The 21,390-nt window shown below is 38.2% G+C and overlaps 1 protein-coding gene across 3 annotated transcripts in view; it reads left to right on the forward strand.

Moving 5' to 3' along the window:
* antxr1d (ANTXR cell adhesion molecule 1d) overlaps positions 1-19,577 on the forward strand; it is a 61,086-nt gene extending 41,509 nt beyond the window's left edge. For 2 of the 3 annotated variants that reach the window (XM_089117123.1, XM_039672607.2), the window contains exons 9-18: positions 303-363; positions 5,082-5,180; positions 5,352-5,421; positions 9,382-9,460; positions 9,832-9,927; positions 10,808-10,846; positions 11,743-11,841; positions 12,324-12,491; positions 12,595-12,675; positions 18,346-19,577. In XM_089117123.1, coding sequence (XP_088973249.1) covers positions 303-363; positions 5,082-5,180; positions 5,352-5,421; positions 9,382-9,460; positions 9,832-9,927; positions 10,808-10,846; positions 11,743-11,841; positions 12,324-12,491; positions 12,595-12,675; positions 18,346-18,591 — 1,038 coding nt within the window. In that variant the 3' untranslated portion in view covers positions 18,592-19,577. The remainder of the gene's footprint in view (positions 1-302; positions 364-5,081; positions 5,181-5,351; positions 5,422-9,381; positions 9,461-9,831; positions 9,928-10,807; positions 10,847-11,742; positions 11,842-12,323; positions 12,492-12,594; positions 12,676-18,345) is intronic. The other variant, XM_039672606.2, reaches the window with a different exon arrangement.
* The last annotated feature ends 1,813 nt before the right edge of the window (positions 19,578-21,390 follow it).

A 21,390-nucleotide genomic window follows, 5' to 3' on the forward strand; every position in this document is an offset into this window, starting at 1 on the left:
TAAAGTGAACTATCGAAATAAAGTGGAACCCAAAGGGACTTATAGTTAGTACAATGTATAAAGTGGACTACCGAAATAAAGTGTTACCTATGAAGTCACATCATTGCAAGATAGAAAGTCACATTGCAAAATATAATGTTGCAATTTGGGGATATCCAAAAGAGTAATGTTACAGCATTACCAGTTAGTAGTTCAGTTTTTTTTATCTGCGAGTGAATTTAGTTCTCCTTAAAATGGCTAAGGTCTGTGTGTATTGACCACTAATCACTCAAGCACTGTTTTTTACCTTCTTCTTCTTGCAGATCATCAAGAAATCCTGCATTGAAATTTTAGCAGCTGAGCCGTCCAGTGTATGCGCTGGTGGTAAGTCACCTCAGCACTTGCCATGTTCATTTTTTTAATTAAAAATAAATGTAATTTACACCCTGATTTTTTACATTAAATCAGGCTGTTAATAAAAAAAATATATGAGAGGACAGTGCGCGAACATTAATACAAAAAAGGCTGTTCTAATTTTGTGAAAGCCCTAAGCGGTGTAATGATGGCTCACGAGTTGCAGACTCTTGCATTCACCAGAAAATGAAAAATGATCATGTCTGGGCAGAGCTAATCCGCCTGTTCGCATCTCCAAGGAGACGGCGCTGTAAGTGCACTCTCGCGCAGTAAGTGCATGGTAATAAGGTCATGTCAAGCCACATCCATCCTCTCTGGCCTACACACCAGTGCTCAATGTGGCAGGCCTGTCTGCTGAGCAGCAGCCAATTAAACAAATGGGCATTTCACTGGTAAAGGCGGAGGAGAACTGCACCGCAGTTATTCGGCAGCACTTCGGCTAGACAACAGATCCGATGTGGCAAACTAGGCCAGGAAGAACCAGCCAGGCAAAAAACACAGCTCTCTAATTTCACTTGAGCATTCCTAACAATAAGTTCTCTGTCACGTTGTGGGACATCAAACCTTGAAGCACACGGAGGGAGAGAGAAAGAGAGAGAGAGAGGGCATGCAGTGACCACTGGCAAACGATGATGGTTAAAACAACAATACCCCTGCAGTTTGACCACACACTCTCACTGTTTCGTCGGTAACACTTTACAATAAGCTTTCATTTGTAAAATAAACTAACAATGAAATATGTGTACAGCATTTATTAATCTTAGTTGATGTAAATTTCTACATCTACTAATACATTTTTTAAATAGAAATTTGGGTCTGTTAACATTAGGTAGTGCACTGTGAACTTACATGAACAAGCTATTAACTAACATTATAAAGGTTAATAAATGCTGTAAAAATATATTGTACATAGTTAGCTTATAGTTAGTTAATGTTAACAAATGAGACCGTATTGTAAGTGGATTGGAAATGGAAAGTGGTACTTTAATTGAGTTAATTTAAATCAAAATGATCTCTTTGAGTCATTAACACTTTACAGTAGGGTTTCATTAGTTAATATTAACTCTTGAACTAAGAATGAACAATACTTCTACAGTATTTATTGATCTTAGTTAATGTTAACTTCAGTGTTTACTACATTAAGGAAATCAGTTGTTGTATTTGTTAACATTAGTTAATAAACTGTGAACTAGCATGAACAAAAAAGGAATAGCTGGATTTTTATGAACTAACATTAACAAGAATGTATTGCGTATTGTTAGTTTGTGTTAGTTAATAAATTAACTAATGTTAACAAATTATGACATTTTAAAATGTTACCCATTATTTGTATTAGATTAGATTTAATTGGATAGTTCTCTCAAATGTTGTTCCAAAGCTGTATGAATTTTGTTTTCTGCAGAACATAAATATATATATATATATATATATATATATATATATATATATATATATATGTAAAATCTTTTCAACTCTATGCATACAACCAAAATCAGTGAGGCCAAAACAACATTGGACACCATTGACTTCCATTGTATGCATAGAAAATACTGAGAGATTTTTAGTTCTTCGGAAAAAAAGAAGAAAAACTTATTATCATGATTAATGAACATAATCCTTAATGGAAACATTGCATGACAAATAATTAATGAAACATATTGTTGTGGTATTTAATCAGTCCTTAAAGTAATGCACTGTGAAAATTGCTACAGTATTAGCCATAAGTGTGCTGTATTGCTCTAAATATTACAGTTTAGCCGAAGATTCATTTGATCGTGGTTAGTGGTTTGTTTTGGTTTAGCGTTCTGTAGAGGCAGTTCCAGTGTCTGACAGACTCAGCGATCAAACTGATGAGAAGTGACCAGCCCGTGCAGCCTGCAAACAGGCCATCACTCGCTGTTTTGAGAGGAGGCCCAACCATCAAACGTGACAGCAATCGTTGCTTTGATTAACCCTTGTGATTCTGCTGCACCCCATCCCCCATTCGGGCAGTGATTGAAGTGTCCGTGCTCGGACGTGGCACCTCTGCTCTAAACAGCCCGAGCCATCAAGCTCTCAGGTGTGGATGGGAAGCGTCAGCTCTCCCGTGCAGCACAATGGGCGTGAGCCGACAGCGTACCAGCCCCTGCCCACCATCTCGCTGCCAGCGCTGCCCGCTGCCAAGCCAGTGTTGACCTTTTTACCCCTGCGCTGTCCTGTCAGAACCCGACACACCATGTCTGACAGTAACATGGGAAGAAAAGGACATGGATGTTGATGCCCGGCCTCTAAAATTAAATGGAATTAGCCATTTCAGCTGTATGGACGTCACATTAAGCAGCCATGAGCAAGAGAGCTGGGCAAATTTAGATGCAGAGGTGGGGTGGAGAGGGGCTTCTGCATGGCAGACGGGATTAGTATAATTAGAGAGGAAATGACAGGTTAATTGGAACGGATGGGAGTGGAATTTGTTTTGGTAGATCCGTGGTGAGACAAGAGACATGCTGAGAATTCTTTTCACTCAAATTTTCCCTTGACCAGCCTTTTCGTTACTCGCCAGGTCGTATGTAGATATACTGGATGAAGGACCTTTACAGTCAACATGATATTAAAATTAATTCAGTTTACATTGTAAATGAACACAGTTGGTCTTATTGTGATCTATTCTTAGATATTACAAAAAATAAAATTGTCTTTATAATCCTAAAATCGAAAAATGAAAATATCTATCTTCTCAATGCATGATCTTATTGTGAACGTTTCATCTGTGCATGTTAAATTTTCGATCTTCGAAAGGTCACAATCAGCCCTTTCTGCCTCCATCCAGTCAACAACCGCTCAACATTTTTTTCTTTTTTTTTAACCCGTTTCAATTAAGCGTAGCGTCAGTTCTGGCAGGTCACGTTAGTCAAGCTCTCATCAGTGACTCTCACACTGTAAAAAAATTATTTTTAAGATTTGTTATCACAACATTTTTTCTTTTGTCAAATCAACTTAAATCATTTATTTAGTTGGGATAACTTATAACTTTCTTCATTGTTTTAACTCACTTTTTCCAGTTCAATCAACTTAAAATTTTAAGGCAACCAGGTTACTTACTTTTTTAAGTTAAACCAACAATATTTTTTTTACAGTGCAGCTGATCCACGTCTACCTATAGGAATATGAAGCCTATCACTGTATGCATATATAAGCTCCTTCAGTATTATCAGCAGCTATCATGTTTCTCAAGAGCTAATTACCCTCCTTCATCCCTAGCTCCTCCTCTCATCAGTCAGGATTTGGCATTCTGATTGCCTTCTGAATCAGAATAAATTCAATTTTCTGAATTTTCAATTTTCACTTTAAAATCTTGAATTAATGATATCTGCAATACATTAATGTTGGTTCTGTTCTGTTTATCCTAAGGGGGGTTATTGCTATGCTAGGCTGCATGGATGCGCAGGGAGTTTTTACCCAGAACAGAACCATACCACCAATCCAAACTGGATGCTAATTGCCAATCGTATTTGAAGATAGTAGTCATGACAGAATTCAAATTTACGCCAGAATGCGGAAAAAGACCTATCGCTACTTCTGTTACATTGCAACTTTAATGAAAATTCAATAACTCTTTCTCTGAAATGGCTTTGATTTTCTGCTAATGTCACTAAGGCTACATGGGCTATTGAATAATGTTAACCAATAGCAAAAGGCATTATTTTAGCAAACTCTCATTTAGAGTTGGTTCCATCTTGGTATGTAATGACTACTTTTCACAATAATAAAGTCGAATTTTTGAACATATTTGTAAAATATCCTTTACAGAAGTGCAGTAAGTTGTGAATAGCAAATTAAATTGACTTTTTTAAAGCTTTTTTAATGTGTCTATTAGAGATAAAAGCGGCAATCTACTATTTAGGATTTTATACTTTAAATGCTGGTGTATAAGCTGCCAGAAGAGAACTTAGACTTATAGTATAGTGTTATTGCTCACAGCAGTGCTATTCTCCTGACCTTTCCATACCACTATCTTCCCTGATGGCAAACTGCACAGAATGTTTTCATCCTGTGAACTTTACACACTTAAATGTTAAAGGTTTACAACCAGAACATTTTCTAAAAGTGTAGCATTATTCAGAGATGAATCAGTACAAATCCACTCAAATATCCCTCAGTGCCATGAGTAAGGTCACATCCACTCTGCATCCTTTGACGCCCACTGAGACAGGTTCTAAGTGAGGGTGTTTTTCTCTCTAACATATGCTGCTTAGCAGCCGTCAGAGGGTCTACAGCATCGCCTGGGGGGTCTCAAAGGTCAGCCAGCCAGCTTTGTCGGCCACCAACGCAGCACCCCCAGCTACACGACTCCAAGAGATTTGTGAACCTCTTCACTTTTATTATTAGCACCACTGGAGCATATGCATTTGCCCAGTTGAGTTGAGTGTTCCTGAAAGATTAAGGGTGGAAAAAAAATAAGAAAACCTGCCCTCTGGCTGGGCACACTTTATAATTTCACAGTATGGCATTTTTTAAAGGTCTACATGAGACAAAGATCTAAAAAACAGGCACCGCCTTGTGTAGGCATTTTTGTAATACTATATTTCAGTATAAATACAGTAAATAAAAACAATATTTATTCTACTTTTTAGTTACCTTGTTTTTTAGAAAAAAACTGTATAGTAAAGGGACTTGCTAAATGTTTAATATTATTATTTGTGTTTTTTAAGATTCTTTCCAAGTGGTTGTGAGGGGAAATGGATTTCTGCATGCCAGAAACATCAATCAGGTTCTGTGCAGCTTCAGAGTCAATGACACAGTTACACTGAGTAAGTCATATTACATTACAAACAGTACTTTTCCCTTAAAGTTTCCAATGACACATTTTATGAGACTTAACAAAACACTAAAATAATGTATGCAACACTATATGCACTGTTTCTTTTATAGCAATAAAAAGTGCCATCAAATTATACCTTTTTCTCGCAATTAACTTTCAGATGAAAGACCTGTCAGTGTTGAAGATACGCTTCTTCTTTGTCCCGCGCCAATCATAAATGAGGCTGGAAAGTAGGTGCTCTTCATCCTGTCACTTTATTTTTTAATGCATTGGTACCCTTGAAAAATTTGGGTCAATGTCATTTGGAATTACTCTTATCAATCAATCTCCACGCACCCTAACACATCGAGACAACAGGCATGTGGTGTAAAAAACATAAAGTGAGCGTATAATTAGCCTCTCTGAGAGATTAGACGCCATGGGCTCGACCTGCATGAGAAGTTTCTAGTGAGTGTGCATGTTAGCCCAAAGCTCCAGTGGTTTTCTGAGATGAGAAAGAAAAGAACAGACAGTTAAAACACAGAGCCGACTGTATCCACATCAGCCGGAGCTGAGCCCCGGAGACTGACTACAGGTTACTTTTCAGGCCTTCTACAACAAATGAGCTGCTACCGGCGGCTCCAAATAATTATGTGTACCGGCGGCTCTAGACACCTTGAGGATTTCATCTGTCTTGTTCTTGTCAGGAAAATTCCTTGAGATGCCAAGGAAGGAACGTCTCATGCCACCTTAAGCAAAACAGGGATATTTTTTTTAAATCTTGGTCAGCCTAATACATCTCTACACACACTATCAGCTGATGTTGACATATCGATATTCAGCATTTTACATTCATTCAAAACTATTGTGACTGATTGTTATCTTGTTGTAAACTTTATCATAATGCACATTATCATAGATTATGGAATGCATATTTTGTTATTTATTTATTACAATTCTCTAGAATACTGATTTCTGATTAGTTAATTGCACAATCCAACAGTCAAATATTTCTTCATTTTCACGATCGTCATGGCAACACTGTACTGTTTATCAGTCCACTCATCCGGATACTGAAACCTATTATTTATTTTATTTATAGCACTATTTTTATTTATTTCATTTCACACAAAAGACTCACTCTCTCTTTTCGTACAAAGCAATATTTTGAATTAGCTTTGATTTTATATTTCTAGCTATTTTAAATTTTTATTATGTTTATATTTTCCACCTTTAACTTTCATTTTTTTAATTTTCTAATTATAGTTCTCCAACCTAAACTTATATATTTTTAAGTTATTCATCTAATGTTTATATTGTATTATTAATATTGTTATACCTGAGATTATGTTCGCGATATAATGACATGTCTGCATACCATTATTTGGTTTCAGAGATCTCGTAGAGTCTGGGTCTCTCAAATGTCAGCCAGATGTGGTATGTATTCTTATAAGGGAAAAACAGAGATTCATTCCATTATAATCCAGTTACAAGGAGGGGTGGGTTTATTAAGGCTATATAGAGCCAATGGAGAGTCTCTTGGAATTAAAATTATTGCCATCCTGTTATGCAAACTTTGATGTTGGGAGTAATAAGTAATAGTAATAACAGTAATAAGACCAACCATTGAGTCAAATAATGTCTGTATAAACTGATTCCATTGTAAAAGGCCATTTGAGTTTTTGGGGGGTGACAAAAGGCAATTAGGGCAAAGTCTACCCTCTCCTTTCCCTCTCCCTCCACATCTTTTGAGACAAAGCTGTCAGTGCTGTCACCTAAACGCATGGTGACTGAGTGGCCTCCTGAAGACGTGCTCAAAAAGAGCCAGCCGCTTCCTGATTGATGGAAAATGAGATGGATCTGTCACTGGACCTCCCTCCACACAACCCCCCTTTTTATCCTGTTGTGCCACTTTGAGCCCATCCCCCATCCTGCCAACAGAGTGGCACTAGAAGGGGTGTGTAGGACCGACAGAGAGGAGTTGGGGCAATACCCCTGTAGTAACTTATATTCAGCTCTGTCTACTCTCCCACCAATACAGAGGAAGAGGGGTCGCCTAAATCAAGAAACCTGAGACTTTTTCCACTGGAAGATCAAGGCTGGGAATGCCCATGGTAGAGCCAAACATCTCTGATATTGGGAGAAATTCCATTTTTGAAAAAGTTGTCTGGGGGAACTGGACGTGGCATTGTCAGTTTTAATGTCCATAGACAGGTCTTCATGGACTGTCATCAGTCTCATGACAAATACTTATTTTTCAACTCTTTTTTATCACAGGATTTTACTGAAGATCGAAAAATAAGACTTATCACATATCCAATACCACATTTCTCTATATGTAAAATACATTTACTCTTCCATTCAAAATGTTTGTGGTCTTTAAAAAAAGAAAGAAAGATGTTTTTATTTTGCAAAGACACAATTGATGATATTTCAATGATTTATTTAAAATTTTCTATGCAATGAATGAACTTGATTGAATCATGGAGACGACAGCCCAAGGTTGGAGGACTGAGGCAATGACTGACCAAGGGGGAGCCGGTGGGATGAGGGAACCCGGTGAAGCCATAAGGCCGAGGTTGTCTGGTGGAGCCGAAGGTGGGAGGAGCCAAGGTGGAACCGGCAGGTCGATGGGCTGAGACAATCTGAGGACGGAGGCGGAGCCACTGGATCTATCCACTCAGGCGCTAATGGTGGTTGTAGGACCTGAAGCTTGACGTGAGTGGTTGGCATCGCAGGAGATGTTGAAAGGCTGGGAACCTCCAGCAGAGGGCTGGAGAACTGGCTTAGCAGGGCAGTGACGGAAGCTAGACAGGGTCGAAGGTAAAAATTCATTGTCCATGCAGGTGTCTGTGCAGTCTAGAAACAAAATCCACCAAAATATCCTCGGCCACTGATGTCATGGGCTCACACCCCTGGTCAGACTCACTGGGTGGCTCCTATTCCGGACGAGGGTCCACGCTGACCGCTTTTCTTCGGGCACAGGCTGACATGTCACGTGGCAGCTCTCCATTTGCAAGGAGCTCGCATGTTTCCTCTGTGGTGATGGTGGTGGAACGGACTCTGGGTCCAGCTCTGTTCTGCACCAGGGGTAAACACTCTCCAGATACCGGATGATAGCGTCCCTCCAGTTCAGTTCAGAGGTGTCTGAGAGCTCTACGGAGTGATGGGAATTGTGGGAATTAGCTCAAAGGGGCTGGTGACGGTAAGAAGGCAGAATTGTCCAGTGAAGGTTAAAAATCATGACTCTCACAAGCCAAAACAGAAAATTGTGCTGCATATGAAGAGTTCAGATGCAAAAGCCTCTAAATGCCATTTGAAAATTTCTTCTTTAATGATGATTTTTATCAAACTTGTACATTTAAGTTCAGTAATTTCACTTAAATAACAATTAATAGGTAATTATCATTGCCATTTAAGTGAAATCACTGATTTTAAATATACAAGCTTGATAAAAATCATCATTCTGGAAGAAAATTTCAAATGGCACTTAGAGGCTTTTGCATCTGAACTCTTCATATTCAATTTGGTCTGTTGTTCTGTCACCATGAAGATGAGGATAGAGAAGAGCTCAAAAATGTTTTTATAAACAAAAGGGTCCTTTTAATAAAAACAAACTTAGGTAACCCACAAACGTAACAGTGTATGTAACATGCACACACAAACAACAACCAACACACACAGAGTGAGGAACTAATGCAGTCTTTAGACTTAAGATCAAACACGTGACATTATTAGGGGCCTTTTATCGGAAGAAAACCGTGAGAAGCAGAAGATTTAGCAAAAGTCTCAATTTGATTCCCATTTGTGACTTTGAAAATGATTAAGATCTCTTTTAAAGCCTGCCTAATCAGTTTTTCCAGGTCCTTTGGCTTGTTGTTCGTATTCCGGGATATTTTATACAATCATGCATAGTTGATCTACTTTAGATAGCACTTATCAGTCAAGTTCCTGTGCCTACATGATTTCAGCCTGCTGGTTTTTGAGTGTTTAGTTGCTATCCATCAAGAGGAATGCATTGGAAGTCATTCAGGCAGCTGTGTGAAACATACATGAACTCCTGGCTCCAGATTACACATTTAAACAAGAAAATGCTGATCTTAATGGCTTTAATAATAACTACATAACAAGCTCACACTTGTCCATCATAGGAATGCAATGAATCTGCCTATTTAAGCAGGTGTGACTAAGGTGTTTTTGTTGTGTTTCAGGGTGATATATCTGCAGGTTAGCATGAATGAGGGATTGTCCTACATCACAAGCTCAGTGCACATCACTACTGCTGAATGTGTAAGTACATCTGTCTTCCTTTGACAAAACCACTTCTGCCTGTAAAAACATGAATGTCAGAACCTCCATGAATGTCTTCTCAAAGACTATTTGACATTGTTGTTTGCGGTCTACAACTTGTTTGGTTCTTTTCCCCTTCTCTATTACCCTTTCTTTTTCTCTTATGAGGTCTCCTCTGCTTTCTTTCATCAGAGGAGTCTGGTTTTGTCACGTAAGTTAAAATTAGCAGCAGTAAAAAAAAAAAAAAAAAAAAAAAAAATTCCATCTCTTGGAGCAGCCATTTGCCCTGTTCTTCATTCTCTTTACCTGTTCATTGGTTTTAGGCCAGTAAATACTCATGAAGATGTATGTTTGTTTCTCTCCGAGTGCAGTTTGATGGGACTATCCTGCTCATCTCATTACTGGCTGTTTTTCTGTTGTTGGGTCTGGTTCTGATGTGGTGGTTCTGGCCTCTGTGCTGTACAGTGGTACGTCTTTACAGTGGTAAAAAAAAATGTTTTGACAATTAAACAACATTTTAAATGTATGAATGTCATTGCATAAGATAACACAAAACATCACATTATGTTAAAGACTCACAATCACACGTTTCCAGCCATAGCAAAAAAAAATGTATTCAAGCAGTTTTTTTGCAGTTTAATTTTTATGATTGTTTTTTAAATCATGCATTTATTTGTTATTCACACAAAATTAAAAATGTTGTCATCATTTACTCTCCCTCAAGTTGTTCCAAACCTGAACGAGTTTCTTTTTTTTTCTGCTGAACACAAAAGAAGATATTTTGAATGTTACCAGTATTTATTTTCTTACTATGGAAGTCAATGGCTACGGTCAACCGTCTGATTACCAACATTCTTCAAAATATCTTCTTTTGTGTTCAGCAGAAGAAAGAAACTAATACATGTTTGGAACTACTTGAGGGTGAGTAAATTCATCCTTATTATTAATAATAATCAGGTGTTTATTAACATTGTCAGTATATATTATTGTTATTCATGTCACCTTCATTTATATAGTGCTTTTAACAAAATTGTTTCAAAGCAGCATTACAGTGATAATAGGAAATTAAAGTAACAGATTGTTTTTGCTTTACAGCAGCTTTAGTACTATCACATGTAACACATCTAAACTGTGATTTGACAATATTGGTAGAATAATAGTAATTATTATTATTAGGCTTTATGTTATTCATACTAAAAACAATGATTTTAACATGTGACATTGACTATGCTTAGTACAATGTAATGCTTTTATTCTTTATAATATACTATTCGTATTGTTTCTGTTTGTACTGTACTGATCTTTGCTTAGATTACATTCTTTCGCTGAGAATTATTTTTCTTTCAGGTCATCAAGGAAGTGCCTCCACCCCCTCCCCCTGAGCCTGTGAGTCTAACTCCCTCTAACCTCATTTTGTGATCATGTTTGTGTGAATGTCTGTATTTAGGCACAGCATATACTCAAACGAACCATGGAAATTTAGAGTCGATATGAATCAGGAGTCAGGACAATAAAAGAAAAAATTGATTGCACATGATAAAACGACTAACTCTCATAAGCTGAATCCAGTGCGCACCAGAAATGCCATCCTTTCTTGTAAACCACATTCCCTAACACTGCCAATATCAGCTGCTAAATATGAGTGCAACTGCTTTGGAAAGCCGTCCGTCACCATTTAAGGGCATTTTCTATGGCACAGCCGTGTAAATAAAGACAAGTGAGCAGTGTAAGTGGACAAAGTGCGAACCAAAGGCTCAACCGCAGGATGACTGAATGGCAAAATTCAGGGAAAAGGGCTCATAATGATCCTCTTGTGTTTGCTTTGTTTCCAGAGGTCAAAGGCAAGCAGTCACTGAGGCTGATAGGAAATAAAAGAGCTTTGTGGAAATGGCTTTAGTGTGTGCATCTGTGCTTCTTACCACTGAAAGCGCAAACAAGGAGCTCTGTCTCTAAGGCTCTCTTTGATTTGGAGACACAATGTGGTTGCTACTTTTTTAGCTAACATTATTTGACAGTGTCTTTGTTTATTCTATCTGTGTAGGCTAATGTGTTGAGTTTGCTATCTGTGATTTTAAAGGGATAATTCACCCAAAAACTTAAAATCTGTCATCATTCACATGTTTACTGAGTAAATGATGAAAGAATTTTCATTTGTAGGTGAACTATCCCTTTTAATGACATTTCCAACTAAATAAACAGAAAAGGAATGTTTACATGACTTTGAATCATAGTCATTTTGCTCATTTATTATTAGTTTTACTTAAGTTTTGTGTGCCCAACAGGAGTCCGATGATGAAGATGGCATGGGCAAAAAGAAATGGCCTACAGTTGATGCATCCTACTATGGCGGAAGAGGAGTTGGGGGAATCAAAAGAATGGAGGTGATGCATATTTCTGTACACGACATGGCTTTATATAGGGTGTCATTTGATCATAGGTTAACACAGGCTACAGGGGGATGAAGACCACACGTGACGAGTGATGTTATGAACCCTCAAGGCGCTAGAACACATCACTGTGACCTTAAATGCTCCCTGTCTGCCTGGTGCCAAAACTACATCGTGTGACATCATAAGACATGCTGATTCCTGTAGATTTACCCCTGTAATTTGCAAAGGTAGCAATATTGGACATATTCATTATTGTTCTTTGTAAAATAAACACCTTTTTTACAGCTATAGTACCTAAGTGCACTTCTTAAACACAGTAGTGTTAATGCAAGCTTGCGTAAATGTCTTTTGCTCTCAGGATCATTGAAACATGCAAGCCTTTCCACTGCTGCAAATATTGTTTTCATGTGGAAACAGCCATTTTTCCGTAGTTTGTGTGGTTCATAAGTGGACTGTGTTCCATTGGTCTTTAGGTGCGCTGGGGGGGTAAGGGCTCCACGGAGGAAGGAGCTAAACTGGAGAAGCCAAAGAACGCTGTGGTGAAAATGCCTGAAGAAGAATACGAGCCCTATGAACCCAAACTCAGAAAGCCTGATGGGCGCAGACCGGCCCATCACAGAAAATGGTACAGTCCAATTCAGGTACAGGAGTTTTTTTCATAAAATTCAACATGAAATCATCTGTCTAATCTTTAAAATGTTTTAAGGTCAAAAGGTTTTAATAGAACAATTGTATGTGTTATAGGGGAAACTGGATGCTTTGCTTGCCCTTTTCCGTCGAGGATATGACCAGGTGTCACTCATGAGACCCCAGCCTGGAGATCAGGTACAACCATGTATGACTGAATCCACCTCCAGTGGCATGAAAATGTTTATGTAAAATGTGGTTTGTTTTAAAGTGCTATTGCAGGGTTGTTGTTTTTATCTCAGAGCATGTTTTTTATATGGATTTTAGAAAAACTTTTCTATGAAATAATTAATGGCTTTTCTCAAGTATTCACTTTCATTGTTTCCGTTCCAAAACCTAGTGAACTTCCTCCATAGGCAGCAGCTTGATTGGGAGGGCTGCTCCCCGGCTCTTAAGATATTGAATTTTGGCCCAATTGTAATACATCATTTGCATGCTTTTCAGAGATGCCAATCTCAAAATGCATTGGAACAAGCTTTAAACATAGATTATGAATTCACAAACGCTTATGGACGCATCAAAACGATCAAAATGGCAGTAAAGCCATTTACAATATCACAAAATATTCTTATTTCAAATAAATTTTAAAATATTTATCAAAGAATGCTTCAAAATGTATCATGGTTTCCACAAAAATATTAAGAAGCACAACTGTTTTCAACATTAATAACAATAATAAGAAGAAGAATTCTTCTTGAGTACCAAGTCAGCATAGATTTCTGAAGGATGATGTGACACTGAAGACTGGGGTAATGGTTACTGAAATATAAAAATACACTTTTCCTTCACAGGAATACATTACAATTGAAAACAATAGAAAATAGTTATAATAAATTGTAATAATATTTTGAAATGTTGCTGTTTTTACGAACAGTAAATGCTGGCTTGGTGAGCATCAGAGATTAGATTAAAATAATAATAATTGATTCCATAGATTATGATTAAAAAATGAATATGTGATCCACAATGTGTGTGTTCTGTGAATGCTACTATAGAATGAAGTGAGGCAGTTCACTTGTGTTTGGAACAGAGCTGTTGTAAAACTCCCATCCCTCCCGAGCATGCTCAGTAGCCGGGACAGGAAATAGCAGTGTAATTACACTCCTCACATGGAGCAGTCGTGTGGCCGAGCACAATCTCTCATTCTCTTGTGCCTTTTGTAAGAGACGTCCCTCAGTGTCTGAGGCCTGCTCTTTGCACCCCGCATTATTCCATTAGCACAAGCTGTGTCATGGCAACACATCTGTGCTTCTGTGAAAGACATCTTTCATGTGGACCGCAGGCCGTACAGTATGATCCCATTGACATGGGCAGACTATAGGTCCGTTCCCACACTGTAGATGGACCGATCTGATTTACTTTAGGTTTATTCTTCACTACTCCATAATGGGCCACTTGTCTGAGGAACCGCCAGTGTCCAGCTGCTCAATGTACTTTGCATGAGCTTTAGATGGTGCTGGTAAAGGCTGCAGACTTTGTAAAGGGCGAGGTTTGGATGGAAACAGCTGTGCCATTCAGGGAGATTTGGGGTGTAGTTGTGTGTTTCATGCCCACCTGCAGCCCACTAGACAGCAGACAAACACTTGCTGTGCCCAAACAAGACCTCTGCTCAGCTACAGGCGGCCTAATCTCTATATTAGTCCACATCTTTCTCGTTTTAACTCTGTGCATTCCCTTGCTGTGACTGATCTTCTGTCTCCTCTTTGTCTTTTCTTCTGTTTTCTATTCCTAGCAAAGGGCCTCTTATGTGTCTGGCTCTAGTCTTGAGGAGTTCAAAGATGGGTTGCAACTAAACAGACTATCATTATACTGCTTGTAAAGCAGCACCCTATTGATATGTGTCAAACACATTGGTTAGGGATTTGCTCTTAATAGGTTCACATTTTTCTCCCTTAAAAACACATATTTAAAAATCCCAAGCATATTGAACTTTTGCAGTTAATTCAGCATTTAAAATTTAAAATATTTCAAACATACTATATATTATGAGGATATTTTAGCCTGATAATTTTGATATTTTTTACTTTTATATTTTATATTTTATATATATATATATGAAGAGTTCAGATGCAAAAGCCTCTAAGTGCCATTTGAAATTTTCTTCTAGAATGATCATTTTTATCAAGCTTGTATATTTAAGTTCAGTAATTTCACTTAAATTGCAATGAGGATTACCTATTAATTGTCATTAAAGTGAAATTACTGGACTTGAATATATAAGCTTGATAAAAATGACCATTTTAGAAGAAAATTTCCAATGGCACTTAGAGGCTTTTGCATCTGAACTCTTCATATACATTTTACAAGATTACTTTTGAAAATCTGCCATTTATTTACACTGATAGGATGCTTGTGCATTCAAAGTGTAACAGCAATGATGTCGTGGCATTTATTTGCATTCTGGATTGCGATTGGTCATGTTTCTTACACCTATTGCACATGGAATTGTTCTTTTTCGATTGGTCAACTTATCCACAGTTACCTATAAAATACCACAGTTACTGTTACTACAGTAAAACTGGGTAATATGGATTAGCCACTATTGACAGATTGACACAAATGACAGATTGTGACACTTTCTTATAATGTTTGGAGGAGGTCTTTGTGATTTTATTTCTTCTGAACACTAAAGATGATATTTTGAAGAATGTCAGTAACCAAACAGGCCCTGTTGACTTCCATAGTAGGAAAAAAAAATACTATGGAAGTCAATGGGTGTCGTCAACTGTCTGGTTACCCATATTCTTCAAAATATCTTCTTTTGTGTTCAGCAAAAAAAAAAAAAAGAAACTCAAACAGGTTTGGAACAAATGGTGAAAATTTTCATTTTTGGGTGAACTGTCCCTTTATACATTAACATGGATATGCATGAACATAGATGAGTCCTAGGTCAAACTTTTTACCCATTGGCTTCAGTGCACTCATTGTGATGCAAAGGTGACAGCTTTGCTTTATTACTCACTTATAGTTGTTGTGTAAAGAAAGAAGCTGTTGTTGTTGAAAGTCTTTGTCTGGCCAGTTTACAAGCTTCACCTCACATGCTCAGTATCTGCCCCCTCACGTCTGAGTGCCACCTACAATCGAGACAAAGAAACTGGAATAGAGAGTGTTTTTGTTTTGTTTTTCCTAATGACCCACAGGACCCAGAAGTTGTGTCAAGAAAGATTCTGGTTAACAGAAGGAAGTGGCTTTTTAACATAATTTACGAGTCAAGCTGAATGACATGCACCTCCGATTGTTCTGGAGGATTCTCCTCTCATGTGCGGTTCTAACCCTCACGTAACCAATGCTTGGTGGTCTGATTTAACAGCTTATTAAACAGAGAGGCCTATAACATGACATGGGGCTCATTTGGCAAAGGGGGAGCTGAGTATTATTGTGATAGGCTATTGTCAGGTTGGAGGGGAGTGGTGGTGATTGATTCACGTCTGTCTGGCTGGGGGGTAAAGCCATCACTTCGGCGGTCTTGTGCAGCGAAAAGGACAATTTGGCGAGCAGCACAGCAACAGGCCTGCACAAGGGTGAGCATATGGGCCCAATGAGAATAGAGACTCATGAATACTGTGCAGATGTGGGTGGAGGGAGTGGGGAAGAGAAATCTGTCCATATGGTGTTTTAACTACTGTGGATGACCCCCAGCAGGCTACAAGATTCTACTAGCTTTAGATCAGGGGTCTTTCTTTAGTATTTACATTAAGATAATACCAGTAATTTGTGATCTTTTTTTGGTTCCCATGAGGAAAACAGCTTCTAAATGATACAGAATTATGTTTTTTGAAAATGTAAAAATGCCAGAAGTTAATTGATGGGGAGGTTTAGGGTTAGGGGATATAATACACACTTTGTACAGTATAAAACAATGGTCTATAGAAAGTCAAGTCAACATGGAAACCCAACAAAACAATCCTTAGTAGAATCAAACCAAAACTGATCATTGCAGAAAGTGCTCTCTATATTTGACAGGTGGTTGGAGGGAATAGCCTTAAAAATGACAGGACTTGGTGAGGTTAACCAAGTGAAAGTTGTTAAAGAGGTGGAGCAAGGTGGTTCATTAATGGATCAAGGGTTTTTTTCAATCTGTATGTGAAGATTGAACAGCTAAAGAGAAAGATACATGAACTGACAGCTTTGCTTGCCAATCTGACATGTATTTAAACCATCCCAACACTTTTTCAGACAACAATTATAGAAAACAGACATCCCCTTACATGGAGTCCCTCTCTGTCCGTCTGTTTGATATTTACTGTTACTGTTTCACTCCTGCATACTCAGCCACCCTTATTACTATAACACAATAAAAAGGCGTATCCTGACTCAGTCCTCTTAGACCCCTGAACAAAAGAGAGGGAATCTTTCCTGTGACAATTTAGCTAGTGGCCTTTAAACTGTCCATCTGTTTGTCTGAGCTCAAACAGCATGGCAGAGACTTAACCGCTCTCCTTTCCGCTCGAGTGAAAGTAATTCGAGTTCAGCAAGATCAGAGCAGGACACAAATTAGTTCACACTGTGCTTTTTTAATTGAAGGTGATAGTGACAATTGCTGTGGTGTTTGTTATTTATTAGCCATGGCTGGCATGCTTTTCTAGCTAATATTTGATTGTTTACCATTCATTCTTTTAATAAGCATATTGAATATCGTGATTGATTTATTTCTTAAAGTAAATTATTATCATTCTCAGTATAAATACTATCTACAATACTCGCAAGTTCACTAGTCATTCAATTGATGACAGTAATTTAGAGTTATATTGTTACAAAAGATGTTCTTGTTTCAGGTAAATGCTGATCTTTTGAACATTCATTAAACAACCCTGAAAAAAATACATTATGGTTTCCTTGAAAATATTAAGTAGCTGTTTTCAACATTGAAAATAACAATAAATGTTTCTTGAGCACCAAACCACCACATTATAATTTCTGAAAGACTGGAGTAATGATGATGAAAGTTCATCACAGGAATAAATTACATTTTAAAATATATTAAATAGAAGAAAGGAAAGTTTAAATAGTATTCTCAATACTGCTGTTTTTACAGTAGGCCTATGTTTGATCAAATGAATGCATCCATGGTGAGCATAAGAAACTTCTACCTTTTAAGAGTTCAAGTTATCACTCTGATTCCGAAATGTTTTATTACGTGTAGCCACGTATACTGTGTTTGAGAGGAAAAAGATTTAAAGCTTTGCCTCCATTCATGCACTTGCATATGAATACGTCACTTTTATTAAGCCCCAACAAAAGTGGTTGTTGTAGTGGATCCTGAGTCATCCAGAGTTTCATTTTATGCACTTAATGAAGCGTAAAGTGGGTTTTGAATGGCTTTGGTCAGTCAGTCCCAAAGTTTGAACCCTCTCTGAATGATCAACAATGAATCACTTCATCTTTAAGAATGTACGTTTTCTCAGAGACCTGTGTCTTGTTCCAACACCGTTTTCACAAATAGCTATTATTCCTTAAGCGCAGCGCTGCAACTCTTCAACCCCACCCCCATGATTTTAGGGACAGAATTGCAGTTGACAGCTGAGTTTCTGAATGTCTGAAGTGCTGTGGGTTCATCTCCTGGGCATTTTTGAGAGAAAGCAAGCAAGAGAACTCAGCCTAGGATCAGCTGCACTAGCGCTTGAGCTTTTGTTTTTGAATCCCACGCGTTTCGTGTTGAACTTGTCACCTCAGGGGTTAAAAATACAATGTATCCAAATATGTAAAGAGTTTGGGTTTCGTTTTATCCCCAGAAGTTATAGCTTCTGATAGCGATGAAATCTCAGCTTTGAACTGACAGTGATCCCACCATCTGTCTTGTTTCCATAGGGTCGATGCATCAACTTTACCAGGGTGAAAGCAGAGGAGCCAAGGTCACCGCCACGCAGCCACCTTCCACCTCAGCCGCCCCCTTCAGACCATCGGCCACTTATGCAGCCCCCGCCCAAAAGACCACCATCCCGGGGACCCTCCATCAACCGCTCACCCCCAAGACCTCCACCAGCCCGGGCACCCCCAGGCCCCCACGGACCCCCTCCTTCACGACCTCCACCCCGCCCTGGGAACAGACATTGAGAACAATGGAGGGCCTTCACAGCTACCCTAAAATTACTCATTCAGATTTGTGATATTTACTGAACCCACTGGTTTGCCACAGTTTCAGATACATGAGTTTGATGTTGATTTGGAGTGAATGAAATGTGGAGTATGTGTCTGAGGAACACTCTTAAAAATCAAGGTGCTTTATTGGAATATATATATATATATATATATAGTTCCATGAAGAACCTTTATCATCCTTTCCATTCTTGGGTCTTTATCATTTAAAAAAGGTTCTTTAGAATTGTTCTTCACATTTAGAATAACATGAAATTCTTTTAAGAACTGTTCTTTGAAAAGAACCCAAAATTGTTCAAAAACCCCTTTTTTGGAACCTTTACTTTGAAGAGTATGTGTTCTTACTGTAAACAGAGGGACTGCATCAATGCATGAGATTATTACGCATGCAAAATTAATGCACTTAAGAGCATTGAATGTTGACTTTAGGGATTTGTATTTCAGATTTTGCATGACGTTAGTGTGTCAGTAGGACTACATGTTTAAGGATAGTGGAGTGAATATGGTATACATTATGCCCTGTTTTAATTTGTATAATATTAACTGATCACATCTTTAAAAAGAAAATTTGACTTGCTGTGACTGCGGGGCAGTACAAACCTCTAATTTATTTTGCCTTGAGTTCCTGGTAGGCACTTGAATATAAAATGACAGGGTGTCCACCACTGGTACTGGACACTTAGCATGGTATTTTATATAATATGTTTTGCTTTGTGGATCATGGTCATTAACAGTAGTCCTATCAGCAAGATAGTTCATGTTATAAATAATATGGTAATGGGTTGGATTTTATTGTTGATGTTGTTTTTAATTGTTGTTTTATTGTTTGGAACCCTTTTTTCATTTGTATTATTATCCTATGATATATAAGAATAAGAACAACATGATCCCCAATTTATGTAAATGTATAAAAGATAGGAATAAATATTTGGTTCTAAAATTGTTTGAACGCTTTATAGTCGATCACAGTTGTTCACTAGCAGTGAAATGTGCAAAAGCCTAAGGTTTATAGTTTATTCAAGCTTTTTTGCTCTTCTTTGATTCTAATTTGAACTTTAATTCTACAGATTATTTAAATTTGTGCAAATTTTACAAATACTGCTGAGAAGGGGGGGGGGGTTGATGGGGTTTGATCTGCAAAGTTGCAGCGCTGAAAGTTTAGTGTAAGCAGAGATATCATCTTTTAAAAATCAGGAAGTATATTGCCTACAAAAACGACTCGATTGGGACTACAGCTGGGTTTTAGACGTCACTAACCCACACATTTGCATCAACCCCTCCCTCCGGAATATGCAGAAAAGGGCATGTGCATATTTCTGCGGCTTGTCGATTGTGTTATGTTCACCAATCATCAGCTGTCAGGTCTTCTGTGTTCAGGCTTCCAACAGATGCTGTACTTCGTCAACAATGGATACAATTTATGTTTGATTATGTTCCTAAAAAAATGACGATCGTAATTTAGCTCTCTGTGCTGCGCATTTTACGGAAGACAGCTTCAAGAATCTCCACGAATTCAACGAGAAACTGAAACTGTTACTAATGAAACAGTTCCAACTTGCAGTTGTACAGAGGCAGCAGTTGTTGTGCCACAACCTGTAGGCTAACCGTACGTTCACACCGCCGCCGGCGAGAGCGGCAAAATTCGCTCTTGCCGCTCTGTCAACGACGCCGTGGAAAGATTCGTGGACGCTCTGATGCTCTGACGTAGATCGAATGCGTGATCTTTTTTAAAACGGTATGCAAACAAGCAAACAAAAATGTCGGTTATTTTTGCAGAATCGCTGGAAATAACTTTAAAATTATAGTAACATGTTTGCTCATGAAATAAACAAATTAAAAGCCACATGTGTGTGGTGTTGCTTTTGTGTTCATGATTAAGTGTTATTTGCATTCCCGTTGAAAAAGTGTTCTAGCACGAAAATCTTGCCTATAAATAGTGTTGCGTGCCCTCTTATCAAATTCAAATTATCAACCTCCTCTGTTTTGCTTGGGAACTAATGTGGCCGGAACCAAAGTTTACAGCACTGCGTTCTCTGGGATTCTCTCAAACGGAGCACTTTTACATTCCGATTGGTTGCCGCCGAACCGCGTCAAAGTTGAACTGATTTCAACTCTCCTCCTCGCCGCTCTCAATGAAAATGAATGACTTCCGGCCACTTTGACGCTCTCGCCGGTGGCGGTGTGAACGTACAGTAAGACTTAAACATTTTAAATGTATTTGCATGTATAATTCTAGACGTAGCCATGTGCTTTATTTTTTTCAAATGCCAGCGCTGGTTTTATAGCCACTAGGCTACCAGTTATGCTTGTGTCTACGACAAACGCGTACAAACATTATGGACCTGAATTTTTTATAAGTACTAATGTTGTACATGTCTTTTTCATGTATATATGCTTTATGACGTTATTTTCTATTGTTATTTTCGACGTTATTTAGAACGTAAATGCCAATGCTGTTTGAGTACATTAGCAGCCAGTCAGTTGCTATTGTTGCCAGTCAGATGCTATTGTGTTAAACAAACGTGTATAAAGTTTAAAAAAAAATGTAGCAAATTATTATTATTTAAGAGCCGTGTGTGGTGAGGTTCTGCTTGACTCTTTTCATCGCGGCTTTCTCGTTCTGATTCTGCCTCAAACTGATAATGCAGTTCAACGCCATTATTTACACCTGGGCCGGAGCTCATGACATGCACGTTTCGCCCATAAAGGTAATGGGCGTTAACTTTCCGGACAACGTGAGCGACAGTTTAGCCAATC

The sequence above is a fragment of the Pimephales promelas genome, chromosome 11, assembly GCF_988280905.1.
Source record: "Pimephales promelas chromosome 11, fPimPro1.hap1.1, whole genome shotgun sequence".
Taxonomy (NCBI): domain Eukaryota; kingdom Metazoa; phylum Chordata; class Actinopteri; order Cypriniformes; family Leuciscidae; genus Pimephales; species Pimephales promelas.